The sequence below is a fragment of the Physeter macrocephalus genome, chromosome 16 (genome assembly GCF_002837175.3).
Source record: "Physeter macrocephalus isolate SW-GA chromosome 16, ASM283717v5, whole genome shotgun sequence".
NCBI classification, from domain to species: Eukaryota; Metazoa; Chordata; class Mammalia; order Artiodactyla; family Physeteridae; genus Physeter; species Physeter macrocephalus.
Window position 1 is genome coordinate 5,227,616 of NC_041229.1, and position 24,211 is coordinate 5,251,826.

A 24,211-nucleotide genomic window follows, 5' to 3' on the forward strand; every position below is an offset into this window, starting at 1 on the left:
TTTTGCACAGCAAAGGAAACCATAAACAAGATGAAAAGACAACTCTCAGATTGGGAGGAAATATTTGCAAACGAAGCAACTGACAAAGGATTAATCTCCAAAATATACAAGCAGCTCATGCACCTCAATATCAAAAAAACAAACAACCCAATCCAAAAATGGGCAGGAGACCTAAATAGACATTTCTCCAAAGGAGATATACAGATTAACAACAAACACATGAACGGATGCTCAGCATCACTAATCATTAGAGAAATGCAAGTCAAAACTACAGTGAGGTATCACCTCACACCAGTCAGAACGGCCATCATCAAAAAATCTACAAACAATAAATGCTGGAGAGGGTGTGGAGAAAAGGGAACCCTCTTGCACTGTTGGTGGGAATGTAAATTGATACAGCCACTATGGAGAACAGTACGGAGGTTTCTTAAAAACTAAAAATAGAACTACCAAACGACCCAGCAATCTCACTACTGGACATATACCCTGAGAAAACCATAATTCAAAAAGTCATGTACCACAGTGATCATTGCAGCTATATTTACAATAGCCAAGACATGGAATCAACCTAAGTTTCCATCGACAGGTGAATGGATAAAGAAGATGTGGCACATATATACAATGGAATATTGCTCAGCCGTAAAAAGAAACGAAATTGAGTTATTTGTAGTGAGGTAATGGACCTAGTGACTGTCATACAGATTGAAGTAAGTCAGAAAGAGGAAAACAAAAACTGTATGCTGACACATATATATGGAATCTAAAAAATAAAAAAGATTCTGAAGAACCTAGGGGAAGAACAGGAATAAAGATGCAGACATTAGAGAATGGACTTGTGGACACAAGGAGGGGGAAGGGTAAGCCAGGACGAAGTGAGAGAGTGGCATGGACATATATACACTAGCAGATGTAAAATAGATAGCTAGTGGGAAGCAGCCGCATAGCACAGGGAGATCAGCTCGGTGCTTTGTGTCCATCTGAGGGGTGGGATAAGGAGGTTGGGAGGGAGATGCAAGAGGGAGGAGATACGGTGATATATGTCTATTATAGCTGATTCACTTCGTCATACAGTAGAAACTAACACACCATTGTAAAGCAATTATACTCCAATAAAGATGTTAAAGAAAAATATTTACAGTCATGTGAAAGCTTCTTTATTTCCCCGTTGATGGAGTAAACAGTTGGTTTTAGGGGAATGCTTTTCTGTCTCAAAATATCTCTTGTACTCTGATGCTTGAAATTCCACCATCAGAAATGCATTCCTCGGTATTAAATAACTCCTCCACTTGGTCGCTTTGGAATATGTTGTTACTCAGTGGGTGGAGTTGATTATTAACGTTTGAAGAGCATCTGTGTATGAACACAATGTATTGAATATAAGCAGATCGCAAACATTCTTATTTAAACCTAAAAACTTTTCTCTGAAATATATGTATTACTATTCCCGTTATGTAGAAGAATAAACTGCTGTTCGTCGGTGTTAAGTAACTTGTGTAAAGTCCCCTATTTGGGATAAGGCCAGGCTGAGATTTAAATCAGGTCTCTTTTCACTGAACTTCATCATACATACAGTTAATTCAAAGTACTAATTCTCTTGCATGATAAACTTTCTCATGATAAAAGAGTCTTCAGAGAACATGGGTGAAGACTGTTCTTCTCAGAAAGGACCACAAGTATGTGTAGATTTTGTCTAACTCTTTCCACCTCTATTAATTACCAAGCTGTATCTCAAACGATGTATCTTGTTGGGCCATTGTTGATAGCATCTACATTTGCACCCTATACTTGATTATAACCCTTCAACTGCCAGGATGAGGTAAAATGTAAATTTAAACATGTTACTCTCATGGTTAAAACTCTTCAGTAGATTTCCATTGAATTTAAAACTAAACCCAAACTGCTACCAAGGCCTGTGTGGGCCGTGCAGGATCTGGACCTTGCCTTTTTCTAAGCATCATGGGACAGTCTTCTCACTCCTATGCTTTGGTCTCACTAGCTTTCAGTCAGTTCCTAAAAGACCCTGAGTTTTTTCCTGCAACAAGGCATTGAGCTTTTGGTCAACTCGTCACTCCATTCACACACGCAGTTGCTGTGTCTGGTGCCTGCTCAGTTCTCAGGAGGCAGGTTAGATATCACTTCTTCATAGCACAAAAGTATCATTATTTTATTTATGTATTTATCAACTTAAGTATTTTTTTCCTCACTAGAAATAAATTCTGAGAAGTCAGAGGTTTGATGGTACTTTCTCTGTTGTATCTCTAATGCTCACTCCAGGGCTTGGTACTATGTAGGTGCTCAGTAAATATCTGGTGAATGAATGAAAGAAAGAAGAACAAAATTTTGTCTTAGAAATTTGATCCTATATACACTGGTATTTTTTTTTCTCTCATTCTTCTTTATGAGCCTTGTTAAGAATTGTTGGGCTTCCCTGGTGGCGCAGTGGTTGCGAGTCCGCCTGCCGATGCAGGGGACACGGGTTCATGCCCCGGTCTGGGAAGATCCCACATGCCGCGGAGCGGCTGGGCCTGTGAGCCATGGCCGCTGGGCCTGCGCTCCGCAACGGGAGAGGCCACAACAGTGAGAGGCCTGTGTACCGCAAAAAAAAAAAAAAAAAAAAGAATTGTTGATTTTTGTTATCCTTGGAGAACAATACTTACTTGATAGTAATAATTATTAAGGTTATAAATTAGCTGCAAATTAAAATTTAGACAGATGTATATAGTGAATTTTTTGTTCTGCTCTTCATAAAATAATTGAACTTCTAAAATACTCTGATCATTTACTTTATTCAGCCCATTTGGAAATTCCATGATTAAGGTTGTTTTTTTACATATGAAATTTAAAGTTTTTCTTCCACATCTACTGAAAAGATAGGTATTTTACTGTTTTTAGAATTTTACTCAGTGACTTTAAAACAGTTTGAGAGAATTTGAAAATTATGTGTTACAGTTTTAATTTCCTGCATATAAATCTGTATAAAAACGCAGACTTTTTACTAGCACAAGAACAGTTTTTAAAAGTTGAAAGAAATCAGTTTATTGATATATGAAGAAATGAATTTTGAAATGCAATCCCCAGTATTTACCATTTGAGGCTCTGAATGTTATTTCCTTTATGTGGTTGCTTATTGATATTTCTTTCTTTCAGCAAGACTCTATAGAGAGAAGAGAACAAGATTACTTTTTATAAATTTAATACAGTTTTTTTTTTAGACCAATTTTAGGTTTACAGCAAAATTGATTGGAAGTACAAGGTTCCCTCGTATCCCTTGTCCTCACACATGCACATCCTCCTCCACTATGGACATTCCTCTGCTAACGTTGTACATTGTTACAACTGAGTACATTGTTAGAACTGATGAGCCTACATTGACGTACCATTGTCATTAAGGGTTCATTCATGATGTTGTGCATTCTGTGGGTTTGGATAAATTTATAATGTGTATCTACCATTATAGTATGTGGAATAGTTTCACTGTCCTATAATCTCCTGTGCTCCACCTATTCATCCTTCACTTCCCCCTAGCCCCTGGCAACCACTGATTTTTTTCTTAAATTTTCTCCATACTTTTGTATTTTCTACAGGGTCATATGGTTGGAATCATATAGTATGTAGCCTTTTCAGGGTGACTACTTTCACTTAGCAATATGCATTTAAGTTTCATGTCTTTTCATGGCTTGATACTTACTTTGTTTTAGTGCTGAGTCATATTCCATTGTCTGGATGTGCCACAGTTCATTTATCCATTCACCAGCTAAAGGACATCTTGGTTGCTTCCAGGCTTTGGCAGCTTTTAATAAAGCTGCTGTAAACCTTTGTGTGCAGGTTTTGTGTGGACATAACTTTTCAGCTCATTTGGGTAAACACCAAGGAGTGCAATTGCTGGATCCTGTGCTAAGAGTATGATAAATTTTGTAAGAAAGTGAAAAGTCTACCTAAATGGCTGTAACATTTTGTATTCATACCAGCAATGAAGGAAAGTTCCTGTTGCTTCCCATCCTCACTAGCATTTGGTGTTATTAGTGTTCTGGATTTTTGCCACTCTAATAGATGTGTAGTGATATCTTCTTGTTTTTATTTGCCTTGCCCTGATGTCATATGGTGTGGAGCATCCTTTCATATGCTTATTTATCATCTGTATGTCTTTTTGGTGAGGTGCCCATTTAAAAATCAGTTGTTTGTTTTCTTATTGTTGATTGTTAAGGGTTCTTTGTATATTTTGGTTAAAATCCCTTATCAGTAGATATGTTATTTGCCAATATTTTCTCCCAAGTCTGTGGCTTGTCTTTTTATTCTCTCAACAGGGCAGAAAATCTTAATTTCAGTGAAGTCTAGCTTATCGATTCTTTCTTTCATGGACTGTGCCTTTGCTCTTGTATCTAAAGAAAGTCATCACCAAACCCAAGGTCATCTATATTTTCTCCTATGTTATCTTCTAAGAGTTTTATTTTTTTGTGTCTTATGCTAAGGTCTTTTTGAGTTAGTTTTTGTGAAAGATGTAAGGTCTATGTCTAGATTTATTTTTTTGTATGTGGATGTTCAGTTGTTCCAGCACCATTTGTTGAAAAAACCCATCTTTTCTCCATTGTATTGCCTTTGCTCTTTTGTCAAACATCAGTTGACTGTATTTAGGTTGGTCTGTTTCTGGGCTGTCTATTCTGTTCCACTTATGCATATGTCTGTTCCTTTCCTAATACCATATTGTGTTGATTATTGTAGCTTTATGGTAAGTCTTGAAGTTACATACCATCAAATCCTCCAACTTTGTTCTTCTTCTTTAATATTGTGTTGGCTATTCTGGGACTTTTGCCTCTCCATATACACTTTAGAATCAGTTTGTCAATATTCAGAAAAATAACTTGCTGGGGTTTAGGCTGGGTAAGGATTGTGAATCTGTAGATCAAGTTGGGAAGAATTAACATCTTGTCAATATTGGGTCTTCCTGTCTATGAACATGGCATATCTCTCCATATTTAGTTCTTTGACTAGAGTTTTATAGTTTTCCTCATATAGATCTTGTACATATTTTGTTAGATTTATGCCTAAGTATTTCATTTTTGGGGTGGTAATGTAAATGGTATTGTGTTTTAAATTTCAGAGTCCACTTATTTATTGCCTGGTATATAGGAAAGCAATTGACTTTTGTATATTAACCTTTTATCCTGCTACTTTGCTATAATCACTTACTGGTTTTAGATGGGGTTTTTTTGTTTTGTTCTGTATTTTCTACCTAGATGATCATGTCATCTGTGTACAAAGGCAGTTTTATTTCTTCCTTACCAATCTATATATCTTTTACTTCCTTTTCCTGTGTTACTGCATTAGCTAGGAATTCCAGCACAGTGTTTCAAAACTGTGATGAGAGAAGATATCCTTGCCTTGTTCCTGATCTTAGTTGGAAAGCTTCAAGCTTCTTACCAAAAGTCAGTTCCATTTCTATAAACTATAATAACAGATTATCAGAAAGAGAAATTAAGAAAACAATCCCACAACTGCATCAAAAATAATAAAATACCTAGGAATAAATTTAACCAAGGAGGTGAAAGATCTGTACACTGAAAACTGTAAGGCACTGCTGAAAGAAATGGAAGATGACACAAATAAATGGAAAGATAATTCTTTGCTCGTGGATTGAAATAATTGATGTTAAAATGTACATACTCCCCAAAGCAATCTAAGATTCAGTGCAACCCCTACCAACATTCCAATGGCATCTTTCACAGAAATAGAAGAAACACCCCTAAAATTTGTTTGGAACCACACAAGACCCCAAATATTCAAAGCAATCTTGAGAAAGAAGAACAAAACTGGAGGTATCATGTGCCCTGATTTCAAACTATATTACAAAGTTATAGTAATCAAAACAGTATGGTATTGGCATAAAAACAGAAAAATAATCAATGGAGTAGAATAGAGAGCCCAGAAATAAACCCACACGTATATGGTCACTTAGTTTACAGCAAAGGAGCCAAGAATATACAATGGGGAAAGCACAGTTTCTTGAATAAATGGTGCTGGGAAAACTGGACCACCACATGCAAAAGAATGAAAATGGACTTACACCATACACAAAAATTAACTCAAAATGGTTTAAAGGCTTAGATGTAAGACCTGAAGCCATAAAGCTCCTAGAAGAAAACATGGGTAGTATTCCCCTTAACATCAGTCTTGGTGATGATTTTTAAAAATCTGATTTGAAAAGCAAAAATAAACACATGGAACTACAAAAAAACTAAAAGGTCTGAACTGCAAAGGAAAGCATCAAGAAAGTAAAAAGATAACCTGTGGAATGAGAAAATATATTTGCAAACCACATATCTGATAAGGGGTTAATATCCAATATATACAAGGAACCCCTACAACTCAATAGCAGAAAACACTCTGATTAAAAAATGGGCTGAGGTCTCTTCAGTCTCTTTAGCAAGTGGTGTTGGGAAAGCTAGACAGCCTCATGTAAATCAGTGAAGTTAGAACACTGCCTCACACCATACACAAAAATAAACTCAAAACGGTTTAAAGACCTAAATATAAGACATTACACCATGAAACTCCTAGAAGAGAACATAGGCAAAATATTCTCTGACATAAATCATAACAATATTTTCTTAGGACCATCTCCCAAGGCAAAAGAAATAAAAGCAAAATTAAACAAATGGGACCTATTCAAACTTAAAGGCTTTTGCACAGCAAGGAAGCCATCAACAAAATGAAAAGACAATCTATGGAATGGGGGAAATAGTTGCAAACGATGTGACCAACAAGGAGTTAATACCCCAAATATATAAATAGCTCATACAGCTACATATCAAAAAAACCCAAACAACCCAATCAAAAAATGGGCAGAAGACCTAAATAGACATTTCTCCAAAGAAGACATAGACGTAGTGAACAGGCATATGAAAAGATGCTCAACATCACTAATTATTAGAGAAATTCAGATCAAAACTACAGTCAGGTATCATCTCACACCAGTTAGAATGGGCATCATCAGAAAATTTACAAACAGTAAATGCTGGAGAGGGTGTGGAGGAAAGGGAACCCTCTTGCACTGTTGGTGGGAATGTAAATTGATACAGCCACTGTGGAGAACAGTATGGAGGTTCCTTAAAAAACTAAAAATAGAATTACCATATGACCTAGCAATCCCACTACTGGGCATATACCCAGAGAAAACCATAATTCAGAAAGACACATGCACCCCAATGTTCATAGCAGCACTATTTACAATAGCCAAGACATGGAAGCAACCTAAGTGTCCATCAACAGGTGAATGGATAAAGAAGATGTGATATTTATACAATGGAATATTGCTTAGCCATAAAAAATAATGAAATATTGCCATTTGCAGCAACATGGATGGACCTAGAGAATATACTAGGTGAAGTAAGTTAGATGGAGAAAGTATGATATCACTTATATGTGGAATCTAAAAAACAATACAGATGAATTTATATACAAAACAGAAACAGACTCACAGACATGAAAAACAAATTTATAGTTACCAAAGGGGAAAGGGAGGGGGAGAGGGATAAATTAGAAGTATGAGATTAACAGATAGAAGCTGCTATACATAATATAGATAAGCAACAAGCATTTACTGTATAGCACAGGGGACTATATTCAATATCTGGTAATAACCTATAATGGAAAATAATTTGAAAAATAATATAGTATAACTGAATCACTTTGCTGTACACCTGAAACTAACATAATACTGTAAGTCAACTATATTTCAATTAAAAAAATCCAGAGCTTTGAAATAAAAAGTCGCCATCTGTTTAATCTCTGTGATGGAGATATACATATGTTAAATTTTTGTTATTTTCTGATATTTGAAGTGTTGCATAATTTTTGAAATATATATGTGTGAAAGAAAAAATATTTGCAACTATGCGATAAGTTGTTTTTCTTTTTTTCTGCTTTGTTGTTCATTTTTATTTTTTATTTTACCATTCCAGAGGAACAAGTATTTAACCACCTGTTGTCACTCAGGAATGCTTTGGGTAGAAGGCAGTGGTAGAACTGAAAAAACAAAGGAGCTTACTTGAGCGAAGAGTAAAAGAACAACTTTCCATAGTAGAAGAATAGCACTTAAAAATCATGTAGGCAAGAAAGGGAATATTTCACACATGGAAGAAATGCAAGTGATTGAGCATAACTGGAAGCAAAGAAACGGCATGGAGGAGTAGTGAGTGGGATCACACTGTAAATTTAGGGAGGCCCAGATGATGCAAACCCTGATATGTGCAAGTATGTTTGGACTTAATCTTGTGGATCGGTGGTTCCCAGCTCAGGCTGATCATCAGATTAACTGGATCTCATTCCAGATTTATTGAACTAGCATTTCTTAGAATAGGAACCAGGAGACTGTTCTTTAAAAATATCTGACACATCTGTTCTCTTATTTCATTCCAACAGCCCTCTGAAAGAGGGAGGTGGTATTGCTTTTCATCTGTGTAGTGGAGACTTGTAGTTCAAAGTAGGACTAAACAAGTTTATCCTGTTAGTTATGGACATACCTGTGTTTAGAATTCAGCACCTCTCCCAGGAAATGGTACCTTCTGCTTCTGCCCCACTGGCAGAGGCAAATAGAAAAGAGCTTCAGTAGAGATGTTTTCTTCAATTCTGAGATGGCTGCTTTGTCTCCCAGGCCCTCCAGATTGCTATGAGATGAAAGCCTCCATATAAAAGTGGATTGAATTGTCAAACCAAATGGTGGTAGTGGGGACCAGCTCATCATTACTGCCCACAGGAGCTTTTGAAGGCCTTTTGTCAGTGTGACCTGACAAACTTTGTATTTTGTGTTGGGGGAGGGGAGTGGCAGAGAAGATCAAAAGCAGGGAAGTCAGAAATGATGTCAGCCCTTAATAAAGCTCGGGCTACAAAGTGATAGATTCAAGAGAAACTTAGAAGACAGTGTGTAATAAATGTGCTCTGTGAGCAGATTTTCATTTCTAATGAGATTGTGAGTTTAGGCAAGGCAAGGAAGAAAGACTGAGAAGTGGGGAGATATAGTGGGTTCTAGATAATATATGCACACCAAATGCTTCTAGATGAAATTTAAGAAATTTAAGAAAATTACTTTTCAGTGTATTTCCAGTTTCAGTCACAGAAATGTTCATGGTAACTGATCAGTGACCTGGTTTTATTTTTCTTTTATTTCTGGTAATAGTCTCCCACACAAAATCATTTTATGGTTCTTTCTGTGAGTTTAAGGTCACATGCTATCTTCCCGTCTACCAGTTATTATTCCCAGGGAGAGCCAGTGGGCTTGATCAGTGGTAGGAAGAGGTTTAGTGGACAGTTCTAGCTTATTTTCCGTTATTGACATTTTAATGTAATAAAACTCACTATAGGGTTTTGGAGTTTAACTATTTATTGTCAAGTTAATTAGTAAATTTAAAATCTCATGAATAACATACCGTTATGGAACAGATCCTGGTTCCTAACCATACCTAATAGAGACAAATTATAGGAGTCTTTTTTTTTCTTACTCATAGGGCAAAAGTTGGATCATTAAAAGAAGTTATGAAGATTTTCGGGTACTTGATAAACATCTTCATCTGTGTATTTATGACCGACGATTCTCCCAGCTCTCAGAGCTTCCCCGTTCTGATGCCCTGAAGGACAGTCTAGAGGTAAGCATTCAGTACTTTGCAGAAGTAATCACTATAAATTAGCAGAATTTTTTTTGCCAGTATACTAAATAAAAGCTTATATTGAGCACTCAGGAAGATTTGTGGGATTACTTAATTATTTCTTAACTGAAAAATTAGTAATGCTGTTAGGATATTTCGAATTGAAATAGGTTCAGTGTATAATTTTGTAAGAAGAATCTCATCTTAAAATATAAATGGGCAATATATATGAGCAGATCATTTTTCAAAGAGAATGCAAAATATAGAAGCAAAAACATGGAAAAATGTTGACCTTACTAATAATCAAAGAAATGTGTATTCAAATGATGCTGTTTACTCAGTTTATGATGGCAGGCTGTGTCCATGCACTTATTTCCACTCCTGCCAAAAATTTCTAGTAAAAATATGAGATTTTTTTTTAATTTAAGGGGAAAGAGATTCTTTTATAACATCAGAAAATAAAAAGAACCATCAGGGAATCAAAAATTGTGAAGAATCTTTGAAAGCAGATGGGATAAGATTTATGGGGGCAAGAAAATACAGCTTAAGAAACTTGTATAGGAGGACTGCAGATGGATAGATAGATAAACTAGAAATCTTCAATGTGAAAACCGAATAAACAAAGTAACAGAAGAGCAAACAGAGGGCTTTCAGAAGCATGATTACGACCCTCAGAAAATGAGGCAGTCACATTCATGGAATGAGAACAGAGTTTTAAAAAATAAAATAATCAGAGACCTTAGAAATGAACATGTGGTTTTTAAAATTAATTTTTATAATAACAAACCTTAACAGCTGGACTACATGCAAAATGGACATAGATGAAGAGAGAATTAGTGAGCAGGAAGAGCAAGCTTTGTAAGAACACAGCCCCAAAAGGGACAAAAAGTTGTGAGAGAATTGTTGGGAATCACAGAGAATAGATCCAGAAGTTCCTACAAGTTCCTATTCCTCTTGTAGGAGTTATAGGAGGAGAGAGTGGTTGGCAGTAACTAAAAATCTAATAAGTTCCCCTAAATTAAAAAAGGGCCTGTTTTCAGATTAAATGGGCCCATTAAGTGCTAAATATAATAAGTGAAAAGACACACATCTAGAAACATGGTGGTAAAATTTCAAAATGCCAAAACAGAGAGGAAACCCAAAAGGCTTCCGGAGAGCAACAACAAGGTTTTTCTCAAAGGAACAAGAAATGTATTGGCGTTAGACTCCTTGGCAGCCACAGTGGATGCTTGAAAACAGTGGAAGTCCTGAAGGGAAGCCATTTCAAATCTCTAGTTAATTCCCAGGCGATTATGTAGTGAGGGCAAAGTGGAGACTTCAGTCATGCAAGAACTGACACCGCGACAAGGTCTCAGGAATGTCCTAAAACCGCAGATTCTTTCGCACCATAGAAAGCCTGGACGTCTCTCTGCCTCCTTTTCTCTGTCTGCCTTGTCTGTTGTGTATTTCTTTCTCAGACTGTCTCAGAACATTACGACTCCCAACAGGGGCCAGGTTCTCATTTCTTTTTAAGCCAGCGGCCAGACTGAGCCGAAATTTTGTGTCACAGTTCCTAATTCCTGCAGCAACTCCTGTTAGGTCAGCTAATGTTGGGTCCCATTCCTGGACCCATCAGTTAACTCGGGGTGTAGGATCACGTATGAACTATCCTGCTATGGCTGGGTGTGTGAAGACTGCAGCAGGCCTTGAAGAAAGCGTTTCAGAGTAGCAGGGGGAAGCCGGGTGGAAAAGCAAGTATGTCTCTGCTATCGTTTTACATTTTCAATACAAAAATAGAAAGAGAAGGCAACCAAATTAGAAGCTGTGCAGTAGTATAAGCCCTGTTGATGAGGGGCTAAAGTGAAAGTTCTGCACCAGACAAGAAGTTATCTAAGTGCCTGTAGTGTCAGTTCATGGAACTGTTAAGCCTCTGTGAAGAACCTCTGTAACTATGAAAATGCATAAAAATCTGCAGATTTTTTTCTCCCAGTTTCTTTGACAGAGAGTGTAGTATCTTTATTCTGTTACCACTGAATCTTCTCTTTTTCTTTAGTCAGTCACTCAGATGCTTATGGCTTACCTGTCCCGCCTTTCAGCTATTGCTGGCAACAAGATCAATTGTGGACCTGCCCTTACTTGGATGGAGGTATTAATCTAGTTCATCTTATATTAAAGTTAATTTTTAAATTATCATCTATTTAAGAATTTTAATATTAATTTTCGTAGCTGTTGAGTTTCAGGAATTGAATAAATGGCGCTTATTCTCCTCTTCTGGAAGATAGATATGTGATACATTAAATATTTTTCATCTCAAATCTTTCTTTGATAATCCAGGAAGCTAATTTTAATATTATTTTATGAATCACAATGACACCTGTTATTTTTGTATTTAATATATTAATGTATATACATTTAGCAAGGTATGTATATATATATATATGTATATATATATTTAATTGGCTTAGTAACTGAAAATAGTTTTTTGTCATTGATGAACAAGAGACAATTAACCTTTTAAAGAGTCTGATTTAAGAATGTCTTGAGTGATAGAGTATCCGCCTGTCAATAGGTTAGGTTTTTCTCCTTAATTTGCATATGTAGAGTTACATTATTCTCTCCTCTCAGTGGAAATTGGGAAGGCAATGAAAAGTAGAAAGGATATAGACCTTAGAGCTGGGCAAAACTTGCCCTGAGATCTTGGTTCTTCCTTATTGGCTGTGTGATCTGGGACAAATTACTTAATCTCTCATAATTTTTATAGCCTCCTTTAGCTTTAGCATCTTCATCTTTAAGTGTTGATAATGATGATAAGTATCTTTTCGAGTTATGAAGATTAAAGTATGTATGTTATGTGTACAATACAATGACTGGCATATAGTAAGTACTCAATAAGTGGTGCGTTTTTTTTTTTAAATATTCTTTGGGTTATGGTTTTTCTAAGTCAAGTTGAATTGTATAGATACACAAAGAAACTTGCAAGTCCCATGTCTTTAACCATCTCATAGTACATTTTCTTTGTTACAGATTGATAATAAGGGAAATCACCTTCTAGTTCATGAAGAATCATCCATTAACACTCCTGCTGTTGGTGCTGCCCATGTTATCAAGAGGTACACTGCTCGGGCCCCGGATGAATTGACCTTAGAGGTAAGTGACTAAAGATGCTGTGTGTTAGCTCAGTCCCTGCTATCTTTCTAGCCTCAGTTTTAACTGTTGCAATCATTTCCTTAATGAAAAGCACCAGGTGTCTGTGCATCATTGTCTTTCAGCCTGGCATGCCATCTATGTTTATTTTAATGACTGTACTCATTCTTGAAAATTCAGCTTAAATGTCTCCCATTTCTTCTAGGAAGTCTCCTTGATCTCCTTCCCTCTACTCCATGGAAATACATACCCCCCAGAACCTGCACTGAATGTCATTCTGAGCTGTTCTCAAGGCTTATCTCTGAAATGTCACTTACTACATTCAATCATAATTGTTCTCCTGTTTGTCTCTGTGAGCTTCTTGAAAGCCAAATCCTCTTTTGTCTTTGTGTTTTTAGCACCTAAAAACAATACCCAGTGATACTTTCTTCTTATTGTTCATAGATTGAGGTAAAGACCAGAGGAAAAGTGAAATGAACATTTCTTGCTATCAGATGCAAAAAGGAGGGGAATTAAGTTTCTTCCTTTAATATTGGCTGATGAGAGACCAAAGAAAATGCTGGCAGTTATTCAGTTTAAGAGGAAAAAAAGTGTAAATTTTTACTGTATGGAATTCAAACTGTTCTCAAACTAAATTTTTAGCTCTATACACAAAGGAATCCTTGGTCTTGAAAGATTCCATGTCTGTTAGCTAATATGGTTTTGTGAAGAGGACTTTCATGACTGGAAAAATTAGTTGTGAATATACAAAAAAAATTCTTAAAGCAATATTGTGTACATTAGCAACATTGCTCTGAAGTGCTTAACTGGTTTATCACAGAGATCATCAGTTATTTTGATTGAAGAATACAACTTCCTTTAAATATATTATTAAAAACTATTATTGCCATTTTCATACTTACAATTTTGTAAAAGTTTGTACAAACTCATTAGTTTGTCTTTTAAAGTGAAGAAAGTCAGCTATTTAGTGGGAATGTTATATTGAACCATCTATTAAAAGAAATGTAGTTGTCATTCAGTTTTACATGTACTAAGAATAACCCAGTAATTGTAGACATCTTAGAGCTTTCCTATATGATGAAATAAGATATGTCAAATGTTTAGCACAGTGCCTGGCACATGGTAAGCGCTCACTAAATGTATTAATAAAAGCTGCTGTTGTTCTAAATATGAATATTTAAAATTGCCTTTTAGATTCACTAAAGTGAATCTGATCACCTTTAGTAACAGCAGTTAACAGAGTATTTTAACAGAAGTGATGATGGTGTGATGCCTGATGTTCAGACATCTTATGCTATCAGTCAGGTTTTCTGAAGTTACTACAGGTGTTAGTTGGACCACAGTCTTTGTGCTGCTTAACTTTTTGTAAACCTCTCCTTAACAAATGGTTAAGATTATTACATTCCTTACAGAAAGAAGTGTTAATGTTTTACCAGAAATAATGAGCCAGAAAATAAGATAGTACTTTACCCTTTTGTTACAGTTAAGATTTAAATTCTAGACAGACAGTTGCTTTAAAAATTGCTTTAAAACGTTTCACTTAAATTTTTTTTCTCCTAGGTGGGAGACATTGTTTCTGTTATTGACATGCCCCCAAAAGTGTTAAGCACATGGTGGAGAGGCAAGCATGGATTTCAGGTAGGCAACAAAGAATTTGGTGTGGAAAATTCAAAGATCGTTTTTTCTTTCAGTAATATTTCTGTTTATAATATGTGCTGGCAGTGGACTTTGTCATCAGAAATTTTGTCTGCAGTTATAAAAAAAAAAATGTAGATGATATTAGACTTGGGTTTCCTTTTCGAGTGACTGTTGTGGTTGTTTTGATCTTCTTCTTTCCTGTATGGGGGTATAGCCAAAGTGTGAGCAGAATCACATGCCTGGTGAACACTTTTAGATTATCGGGACTGTGACTCTGCCTTGCTTTTCACAGTGGTTTAAAATAATGAATCACATGTGTTTTCTCTCTAGAATTAAGTCGGTGTGATCAGTGTTTTTTTAATGCATTGTAACTGTTAATATAAACAATGTATGAATTGCAGAATAACAGCAGAATCTAAAGCTGTCTCTTTCTTTTTCCCTATATGCCTAAGTAATTTGAGACCTGATAAAGGCATATTTTAGATTGACTAGCACTAATTTCCATAGGATAGAAAGGTTTCCTTTTATCTTTTAAAACTGTCACTAGAAGAGCATCTAAAAATGCCTTAAAATTGTATCCTGAATATATTTGTTCTCTATTTATAAAACTGTTCCTAAAATGCTGCATAGATTAAATGCTCATGCTGTACAGTTAGAAATATTAATAACTATCATATAAATATATTGAGCTTTAAGTGCATATAAAATAAAAACTATTAGGTTTTTATAAAATGTATTTTATCAAAAAATAATCATACAGTTTAAAACAGGATAGCATGGTGGTTAAGAGCATGGGTTCTGGTGCTAGATTGCTTGGGTTTTAATCTTGTGTTATGTTGAGCAGGTTATTTTACTTCTCTGTGCTTTAGTTTCCCCAATTGTAAAATGGGGATAGTAGGACTATTCTTAATCTCATAAGATTATTGCAAAGATTAAATGTGTGAGGATAAAATATGTAAAGTATCTAGAGCAGAACTGATGCATATTTTTCACTCAATAAATGTTGATTTTTAAATGTAAATAATTCAATTTTTTGTTTTGCAGATTTAAGTTTCTCTCTTTATCTGTTATAAAAGCATTTATAGCAATTTAATTTGATGATTAAAAGCAAAAAAAATCATCTTTATGACCCCACAAATTTTCTTATTTGTATAATTTGCAGTCCTTCTTTATCTGTGCTCTGATTTCTTAATTGTTATGAATAATTGGTGCTTCTGATTAAATATAAAACTAAATGGAAAACTGATGTTACCTCTTTTTCTTATTAAGAGGTCAATTCTCCATGTTCATGGAAATGAGCTATAAATGTTAGGGTCGCAAAGATGATCAAAAAGTAAATTTGGCTTTAAAATGACAGTTATGTTTTAGTCTTGATATTGCTGCCTTTCTTATAATCTTAGACAGGTCACTTGCTTTCTTTGGACTTTAGTTTCTTCTTAGACAGTTCCACTTGTAATCCCATTAGTCCTTCTTAACATTTTAATTCCATGATTGCAAAATAGCAGGTTTTCCCTTCTTTCATATAACAAATATTTATTGAGTATTGACTCTGTGCTAGGTATAGATTTATCTTCCTAACTCTTTTATTTAGAGTTAAAAATGAATTTATTCCCCAAACAAATTATTTAATATAAAAACAGGTTTTTAAACATTCAGGACTAATTTATAATTGATAATGAAATGTTTTTCATACAGGAATGCTGGTCTGTTTAGACCATGTTGGAGTATGACTGTGAGAAGAGGAGTTGATGTGGGGGCATGGGGGCACCCATGAAACCAGCAGCAGGTCTTTAAATGTCACTATCAAAACTTCATTTAAAAAAGGAACTGGGGCTTCCCTGGTGGCGCAGTGGTTGAGAGTCCGCCTGCCGATGCAGGGGACACGGGTTCGTGCCCCGGTCCGGGAGGATCCCCCATGCCGCGGAGCAGCTGGGCCTGTGAGCCATGGCCGCTGGGCCTGCGCGTCCGGAGCCTGTGCTCCACAGCGGGAGAGGCCACAACAGTGAGAGGCCACAGCAGTGAGAGGCCCGTGTACCGCAAAAAAATAAAAATAAAAAAATAAAAAAGGAACTGAATAAGGGAAGAACCTACACAATTCAGTCCTCCTCTCTCCCGTCTCCAAGTACAGTCATACTCTGAGATACTGGGGTTAAAGGCTTCAGCATAAGAATTTGGGGAGATATTATTTAGCCAGTCCCGGATGGCTAGGTGGGTGGGGCCACTCTTAGGGCTGGCTTGAAGGCCTTTCCTGGACTCTCTCTCACAGACTTGATAAAGAGTAGGGCCCTGCTTGAGCCAGGCTGGCTCCTAGGCCAAGGGCAGGCAGAGTGTAGGGGTGTTGGCCATGACTGCAGAGGGCTTGAGGGCCTTGGGAGGAAGGAGCCCTGGGAATAGCTGCTTCATGGGTGCCCCTCCCTGCCCCACTGTCCTCAGGCAGCATCTGAGAAGGGGCCCAGTGGTACTCACAGGCTGGTACAGGGCCTTCGTTTCATTCATGGCAGAAGGCCCTCTGGGCACTGACACCATGCCCCGAGGCAGGACGAGGAGGACAAGCAGTACTGGTCCCCTCCTCAGGGCCTCTCAGATGAGTGGGAGGTTCTGAGCCCAGCAGGACTCCTTAGGAGATCTAGGAGGGGTTCCTGGAGGTGGTGACTTTGAAAAATACAGAGTCTTGTGCATGTCTTCAGAGGAGAGGATGTCCAGATGACCTGGGTGGACCGCTAGACGTGAAGCAGCCATGTGACCGGTTAGCCAGCTTGACCTGTCCTGGTCACACAGATGGACTCTGTAAACTGAGCTTTGTCAGTGAGCCATGAAGGAGGGAGCACAGAGGCAGGAAACCTGTCTTCCTGATAAGTAGCAGGAGACGAGGGGCTGGGCTTGGCCTTGGGGTAGTTTGGACAGTGGTCTTCCCGGAATCAAGGCCATTTAGAGCTGACCACTCTCGGGAGAGAGGGTGAAGGGGAGCAAAGATGTGGGCTGTTGCATCCCAGGATGGAGGCCAGCTCTGAGCTGTGGCGCTCTGACCGCTGAAGGGACGCGCTCTGGAAATGCGGCGTTGGCGTGCAGGCAGGTCTGCTCAACCTGATGTGTTTATAGCGTGTTACGTGGCCTCCCCTTTCCTTTTTTCTCAGTCTCGTGTGTCGTTTTCTCTGGCCAGCTGTAGGGGCATGACGGTACACGTGGCGTGCGGAAGCCTTTCCCTCAGAGCCCTGTGAACTGATGCTGTGCAGTTGCTGGCTTGTGACTTTGTTTTATTTTTTTTATTATTTAAAAAATAATTAATAGATTTTATCATTTAGTACAAGTTTACAGAATAGTTGACCAGATAATACACAGAATTTCATATACTCCCTGCCCCACACATGTACACAGTTTCTCCTATTAACATCTTGCTTTACAATTCATTGAATAGAATTGGCAAAATGCTGAACTTTATTACCCACAAGCTGATTAGCAGAGTTTACCTACAGCACAGTGTAAGCACTCTTTCTAGAAAAGTGGTCTGAGGAACACTGGGGCCAGAATCACGAGGATAAGAATACAGTGTGTCAGTATCACATCCTCCTCCATAATGATGGAAACAGTTTTGAGGTTTGCTTTTTGTTACCTTTAATGAACCAATATTCATACATCATTATTAACTATAATCCATATTTTCATTAAGGTTCACTCTTTGTGATGTATGTAGTTCTGTGGGTTTTAACAGATGCATAATGACACGTATCCACCATTACAGCTTCATACAGAGTAGTTTCATTGTCCTAAAAATCTCCTGTGCTCACCTATCCATCCTTCTCTCCTCCTGACCTCTGACAAGCACTGATTGTTTATTGTCTCCATAGTTTTGCCTTTTCCAAAACATCGTATAATTGGAATCATATGGTATGTAGCCTTTTCAAACTGGCTTCTTTCACTTAGCAATATGTATTTTAGGTTCCTCCATGTCTTTCATGGTTTGATAGTTCCTTTTTTTCACTGTCTAATATTCATTATTGTGGATATGCCATAATTTATTTTTCCATTCACTTATTACAGTGCATCTTGGTTGCTTCTAGTTTGGAGCATTTATTAATAATGTTGCTGTAAACATCCATGTGCAGGTTTTTGTGCAGATGTGTTTTCACCTCCTTTGGGTAAATACCACAGAGTGCACTTGCTGTATTGTATGGTAAGATCACGTTTAGCTTTGTAAGAAACTACCAAACTGTGTTCTAAAGTAGTTGTTACCATTTTGCCTTCCCACCGGCAACAGCAGTGAGGCTGCCCTGCATGCCCATCAGCGTTCAGTAGTTCTCAGTTGTTGTTGTTGTTGCTGTTTTAGCCATTCTGATAGGTGTGAGATGGTATTTATTGCATTGTTCTCTGAGTTTGCAAATAAAATTAGTCCAAGGAGTAGCATTTACCAGTATAGTTGAGGGTGCTGTGCCGCTGTCTTCATCTCTCGGTGCCGGTAACTCGCTCTGCTCTCCCTTCACCGCCAGTTCTCAAACTTTACCTGATACACTTATGACGTGTTACGTGGGGAACATGGTAAAACATAAAACCCTATGACCTAAGCCCTGAAATTCTGTTTCACTGGTGGTGGGATAGGATTAAGACTGCATTTTTATCCATGTGATTCCGGCCCAGGAGTTCCTCAGACCACTCTTCTGGAAGCAGTGCTTACTCTGAGCTGTAGGTAAACTCTGCCAATCAGCTGGTGGTTGATAAAGATCAGCATTCTGCCAGTCTGTGTATTGTTTTAACCTAGACCATAATTTTGCTGTGGGAACAGAAGGATTAGTTCATCCATGTGTTTAACTTATACTGTGACTATGTTTCTTTTCTTAAACTTCTGGGAGTAGGAAGTGTGAAATTATATTAACTATAGTAATTTGAATTCCGAAATCTTTTTTTTACTTGTCTTACTTGTCTTCTAAAGAGTATATTGAATCCTTTACCTCTGTTTTCTGAGGTGTTTCATCATATAATCTATACTTCAGCAAAAAAAAACACAAAAAACCTCTTTGCTTTTTCTTTCTTGTTAAAAATAAATGTCATCAGCTTCTGTACTTATCTGGGGACTGTGGTTGGAAATGTGAGGTGAGGTGTCTGGAAAGTCTTTTTTTCTTATGTAAAAGCCATAACACAAATGTAAAATGTTAAAATCTTTGAAGATTATTTGTTTGTTAGTGCCATGTTTGGCAAAATTTTATCTGGGAGCCACTGGCATCAGAATGACCCAAGAAACATGTTAAAACCAGATATTACTAGTCAGAATCTCCGGGGATGGGGGCAGGAGTCTGAATTTTATCAAGTTCCTCAGGTGATGAATAAGCACAAAATGTGAGAACCACTGACCCAGCCTCCCATTGTTTATCCTGTGCACAGATAAAGGAAGAAGTTAAACACAGTTTAGTGAGTGTTCTCCTTCCCCTCCGCCCCTGAAAATCTTCTGAAACGTATTTGGGATACAGGCAATCTAAGAGAGAAAATACCATTTAGAGAGTGACAGAACTCTGTACAGCTCATGTTCTCTTGGTCCTCCACAAGATGATCAAGGATCAGCTATTTTATTTTTCAAAGTTACCCCAGAAGGTTGTATGAGGGTTTCTGTGTACAAGGACAGAGAAGCAAATCTTGGACAGTAAACATTTCCTCACCTTAGGGGTTTAATGTGGTTCCAAGTAGCTTATTTTCAGAAAAGTATTCTTTATCCCAAAGGGAAGATATTTGGAAACCTCGGCCCTTGTACTAAGTAGTTTAATAGAGGAAGACAATTTACCCACTTATTTATATGAAGACCATCATTTTATGTACGGAATTCAAAGCTACACCTTTTCATTACTCAAAATTAAGTAGAGCAAAATATTTCGTCTCCAGTTAAGTAATGGGAAATCACATAATGTAATTTTTCATCTGTAATGTTATAGAATTTCAAGGGAAAAGGGAGTATGTGGTACTCTAGTATAAGGAATTGTAACACTTCTTGGTGCTCTTTCATGTGCTTTCTAAGTGCTTTCCATTAACCTTTAATTCTCACAGTCTGTGAAGAAGGTACTATTATTACCTCTCTTTTACTGACAAGGAAACTAAAGCAAAAGGGGACTAAACTACAAGCCCATTGTTATTTCGCTGTTTAGTGTCAGAGCTTAGGTAGAAATTTAGGCATTCTGGGCGAAGAACAGATCATAGTAGTAATTTAATGAACCAGTAGTGTCTTCTGTTTGTCTACATGTGTGAATCATAGATTTCTATATTAGAAAAGATGGTAGTGGATCATCTGGTCCTAAACTGTCATTTTAAAATTATAGAAATCCTGAGACAAAGGAATTTAGATAGATTGTTCTGATTTACAAAGGCAGTAAGTCAGTGATACAGCCAGAACACAAGCTTGGTGAGTTCCAATTTTGTATTTTCCCCCCCTTGGATCACAAAAATATGTAAATTTTCTTAAATTATTTTCTGTGTTACTTACTGCAGTTTTTAATTTTTCTTATTAGTGCCATTAGCAGTTGCCACTGATGTTTAGAGAGAAATTAGTTTCTAGATAGCTCCTTTTGTTAAATTTGTAACATCAGATTATGTACTAGCAAATGATGCTTAAACATTCAGTTTCATGGAAATTATTGACAAAATGGCTTAGAGTAGTAGTTCTTAACCTCATCAAACCCTATACCCCCTTGTTATGATAAATAATTTCTAAAATCTTTCCTTATGATCCTGAAATGAAATTTACAAATGATATACCAACCTACAAACACAATTTCAAAAAAGTCAGTATAATTTTTCACATATAATATAAAGGAGAAATAAAAGGAAAGTAATTGTGTGTTTAAAATACACAGTGTATATTTAAAATATATATACTTGGGACAACTGCATGGACGTCTTGTTATTTCATATCTAGTCCACAGACCAGTAGCATTAACATCAGTCAGAAAATACAAAACTCATTTGTAATAGCATCAAAACTCTGAACTACTTAGGGATATATCGGAAAAAAGATACAAAAGATCTGTGTACTGGAAGCTACAAAGCATTTCTGAGAGAAATTAAAGAATATTTTAAAAATGAGAGATATGTACCCTGTGTATGGGTTGGAAGTCTTTATATTGTTAAGATGCCATCTCTTCTCAAATTGATCCCAATCAAAATCTCAGCAGATTTTTTGTAGAAATTGATAAGCAGATTAAACAATTCGTATGGAAATGCAAAGGACCTAGAAAAGAACAGCCAAAACAAATTTGAAAAAGAAGAACAAAGTTGGAGAACTAACACTAATTGACTTGAAGACTCAACTATAAAACTGTAGTACCAAGAGAGTGTGGCATTAGGGGAAAGATAGACAAGTAAGTCAACAGGACAGAATAGATTCCAGAAGTAGACCCACACATACATGGACTGCTTATTTTCGACAGAGGTTCAGTGTCAGTTCAGTGAAGAAAACATGGTCTGTTTTACAAATGATGCTGGAGCAGTTGGATATCCTTATGCCTCCAGAAATCCTTTGATTTATTTCTTGCGCCATATGCAAAAATTAACTCAAAATGGATCACGTACCCAAAATGTAAAGCTTAAACTATAAAACCTCTAGAAGAAAGCATAGGAGAAACTTTTGTGACTTTGGGTTAGGGAAAGTTTCTTAGATGTAATATCAAAAGAACAACTCATAAAATAATAAATTGAATTTCATCAAAATTTAACACTTCTGCTCTTTGAAAGACATTACTTATAAGACAATAAAAAGACACACCACAGACTGGGAAAAAATATTTGTGATGATTATATCTGATGAAGGGCTTGTATCCACAACATATAAAGAACTCTCAAAATTCAAAAAGAAAACAGAACTCAATTTAAAAAGTAGCAAAAGTGGGAACAGACACTTAACCAAAAAGTTATATGACAAACACACATAAAGAGATGCTCAACATCAGTAGTCATTAGAGAAATGCAAATTAAAATGACAGTGAAGTCTTGCTGCATACTTATTAGAATGGCAAGGATGTGGAGAAATTAGAATGCTGACACAGTTGGGGGGAATGTAAGATGCTACAACCAATTTGGAAAACAGTTTGTCAGTTTCTTAAACATACACTGGTGACATGATCTAGCCATTCGACTCCCAGGTGTTTATCCAAGAGAAAAGAAGGCTTACGTTCATACAAAAAGTCACACATGACTGTTCATAGCAGCCTTACATATAATGGCCTCAAGCTGGAAACAACCCAGGTATCTCATGAACAAGAGATTAGTGCATAAACAAATGGTGGTGTTTATACAGTAGAATATTACTCAGGAATAGAAGGAAAGAATTATTGATAAATACAGCAACATGAATGATCCTCAAAATAATTATGCTGAATGAAAGAAAACAGACGACAAAGAGTACATTCTGCATGACTCTATTCATATAAAATTGTAGGAATTGCAAAGTAATGTTTAGTGATAGAAACTAAGTTAGTGGTTGCCTGGTGAGCAGGGGTAGGGGCTGGTAGGGAGAGGGAGAGATTACAAAGAGATACAAGGAAACTTTGTGGGTTGATACATATATTCATAAATTTAAGTGTGGTTACAGTTTTATGGGTGTCAGAACTTATCAAAATGTACACTTTAAATATGCACAGTTTGTCAGTTATACCTCAATAAAGTGGGAAAGAACTGCAGAAGCATCTGATTTAACTTTTCATGTATCTAATCCTATTGATAATTCCTGTGTTTTCTACCTCTGTGTCTCTTACATTCATATACTTTTCTTTCTTCCTCATGCCAAATTGACTTGGGGAAAAACTACTAAATTGAAGGTTCTCTTTCTCTCCTTTAAGCCCATCCCTAACCTGTTCCTGCCTTACCTTTTTCTTCTGTTACTATATTTTTGTTACCTGCTCCTCTACCCTCATGGGCCCTAGATGCTCGTCTTTTCTTTTCCTCCCATCTTCCTAGAGTAGAAACTCATTTTGAGTCCTGCAAAATATACTGAATTCCCCTCACCTTTCTCAGCCATTTACATTAGAGCTTTAGAAAATGCCACTGCAGCAGAAAGAATAATATGATGAATATAATTATAATAGTATAATTTAATGTGAATAAAACAGGATGATGTAGTTCATAGATCATATTGTTAGAGTTCCAGTCACTTTTAACGTTGGACATTTTGAGTTTATTAGAATTATTTATATTTGGTGAAATACTAGCTTAAGTATGCATCAGAAAAGTATAAATGTTCATTAACTATATTTTTAGGGTTAGTTATGTGTATATTTTCAATAGAACACAGTTTCATTTTTTATGATGGAAATTTTATAATAGGAAAACAGAATCTATTTGCTTTTCACAAGTATACGGAATTAACTCCTTTAAATAAAACAGTTATCTTAACTGTAAAGTTACAGTTAAGAGTGATTTTGGCCTCAAGAAACAAAAGTGAACAGAAAAGGTAGCATTGCTGCAGTTGAGTCAGCAGCTTAATGATGCTAGGCAGAATTCTCTAAGATTCTCTTGGCCTTTCTTTAAGGTCAAATGATGGCTACTGCAGATCCAATCCCAATACCTACGTACACAGCATAAAGAAGAGACAGAATAGTAGCAGTAAAGCTTTTTACAGGTGCCGTGGCTACACCTGAATGCAAGGAGTCTGGGAAACTGAATATCTAGTTTAGCTAATATTTAGTAGTATTGCACTTTATAATAAAGGGAGATGGGTGAGCAGGGTTTGGAATTAGGCGTCAGATGAACCTATCATGGACCTACCTCTACATAGCACACAGTAGCATTTCCCCCATATACCTAAACCTGATGCATTGAGACATTCAAAAGGTGAAAGTGTA

At 36.7% G+C, this 24,211-nt stretch overlaps 1 protein-coding gene across 2 annotated transcripts in view; it reads left to right on the plus strand.

Annotated features, from left to right (window-relative positions):
- Positions 1-24,211, plus strand: part of ARHGAP32 (Rho GTPase activating protein 32) — a 196,880-nt gene that overhangs the window by 98,581 nt on the left and 74,088 nt on the right. For both annotated transcript variants that reach the window (XM_024131194.3, XM_024131195.2), the window contains 4 exons: positions 9,501-9,638; positions 11,671-11,763; positions 12,642-12,764; positions 14,322-14,399. In XM_024131194.3, coding sequence (XP_023986962.1) covers positions 9,501-9,638; positions 11,671-11,763; positions 12,642-12,764; positions 14,322-14,399 — 432 coding nt within the window. The remainder of the gene's footprint in view (positions 1-9,500; positions 9,639-11,670; positions 11,764-12,641; positions 12,765-14,321; positions 14,400-24,211) is intronic.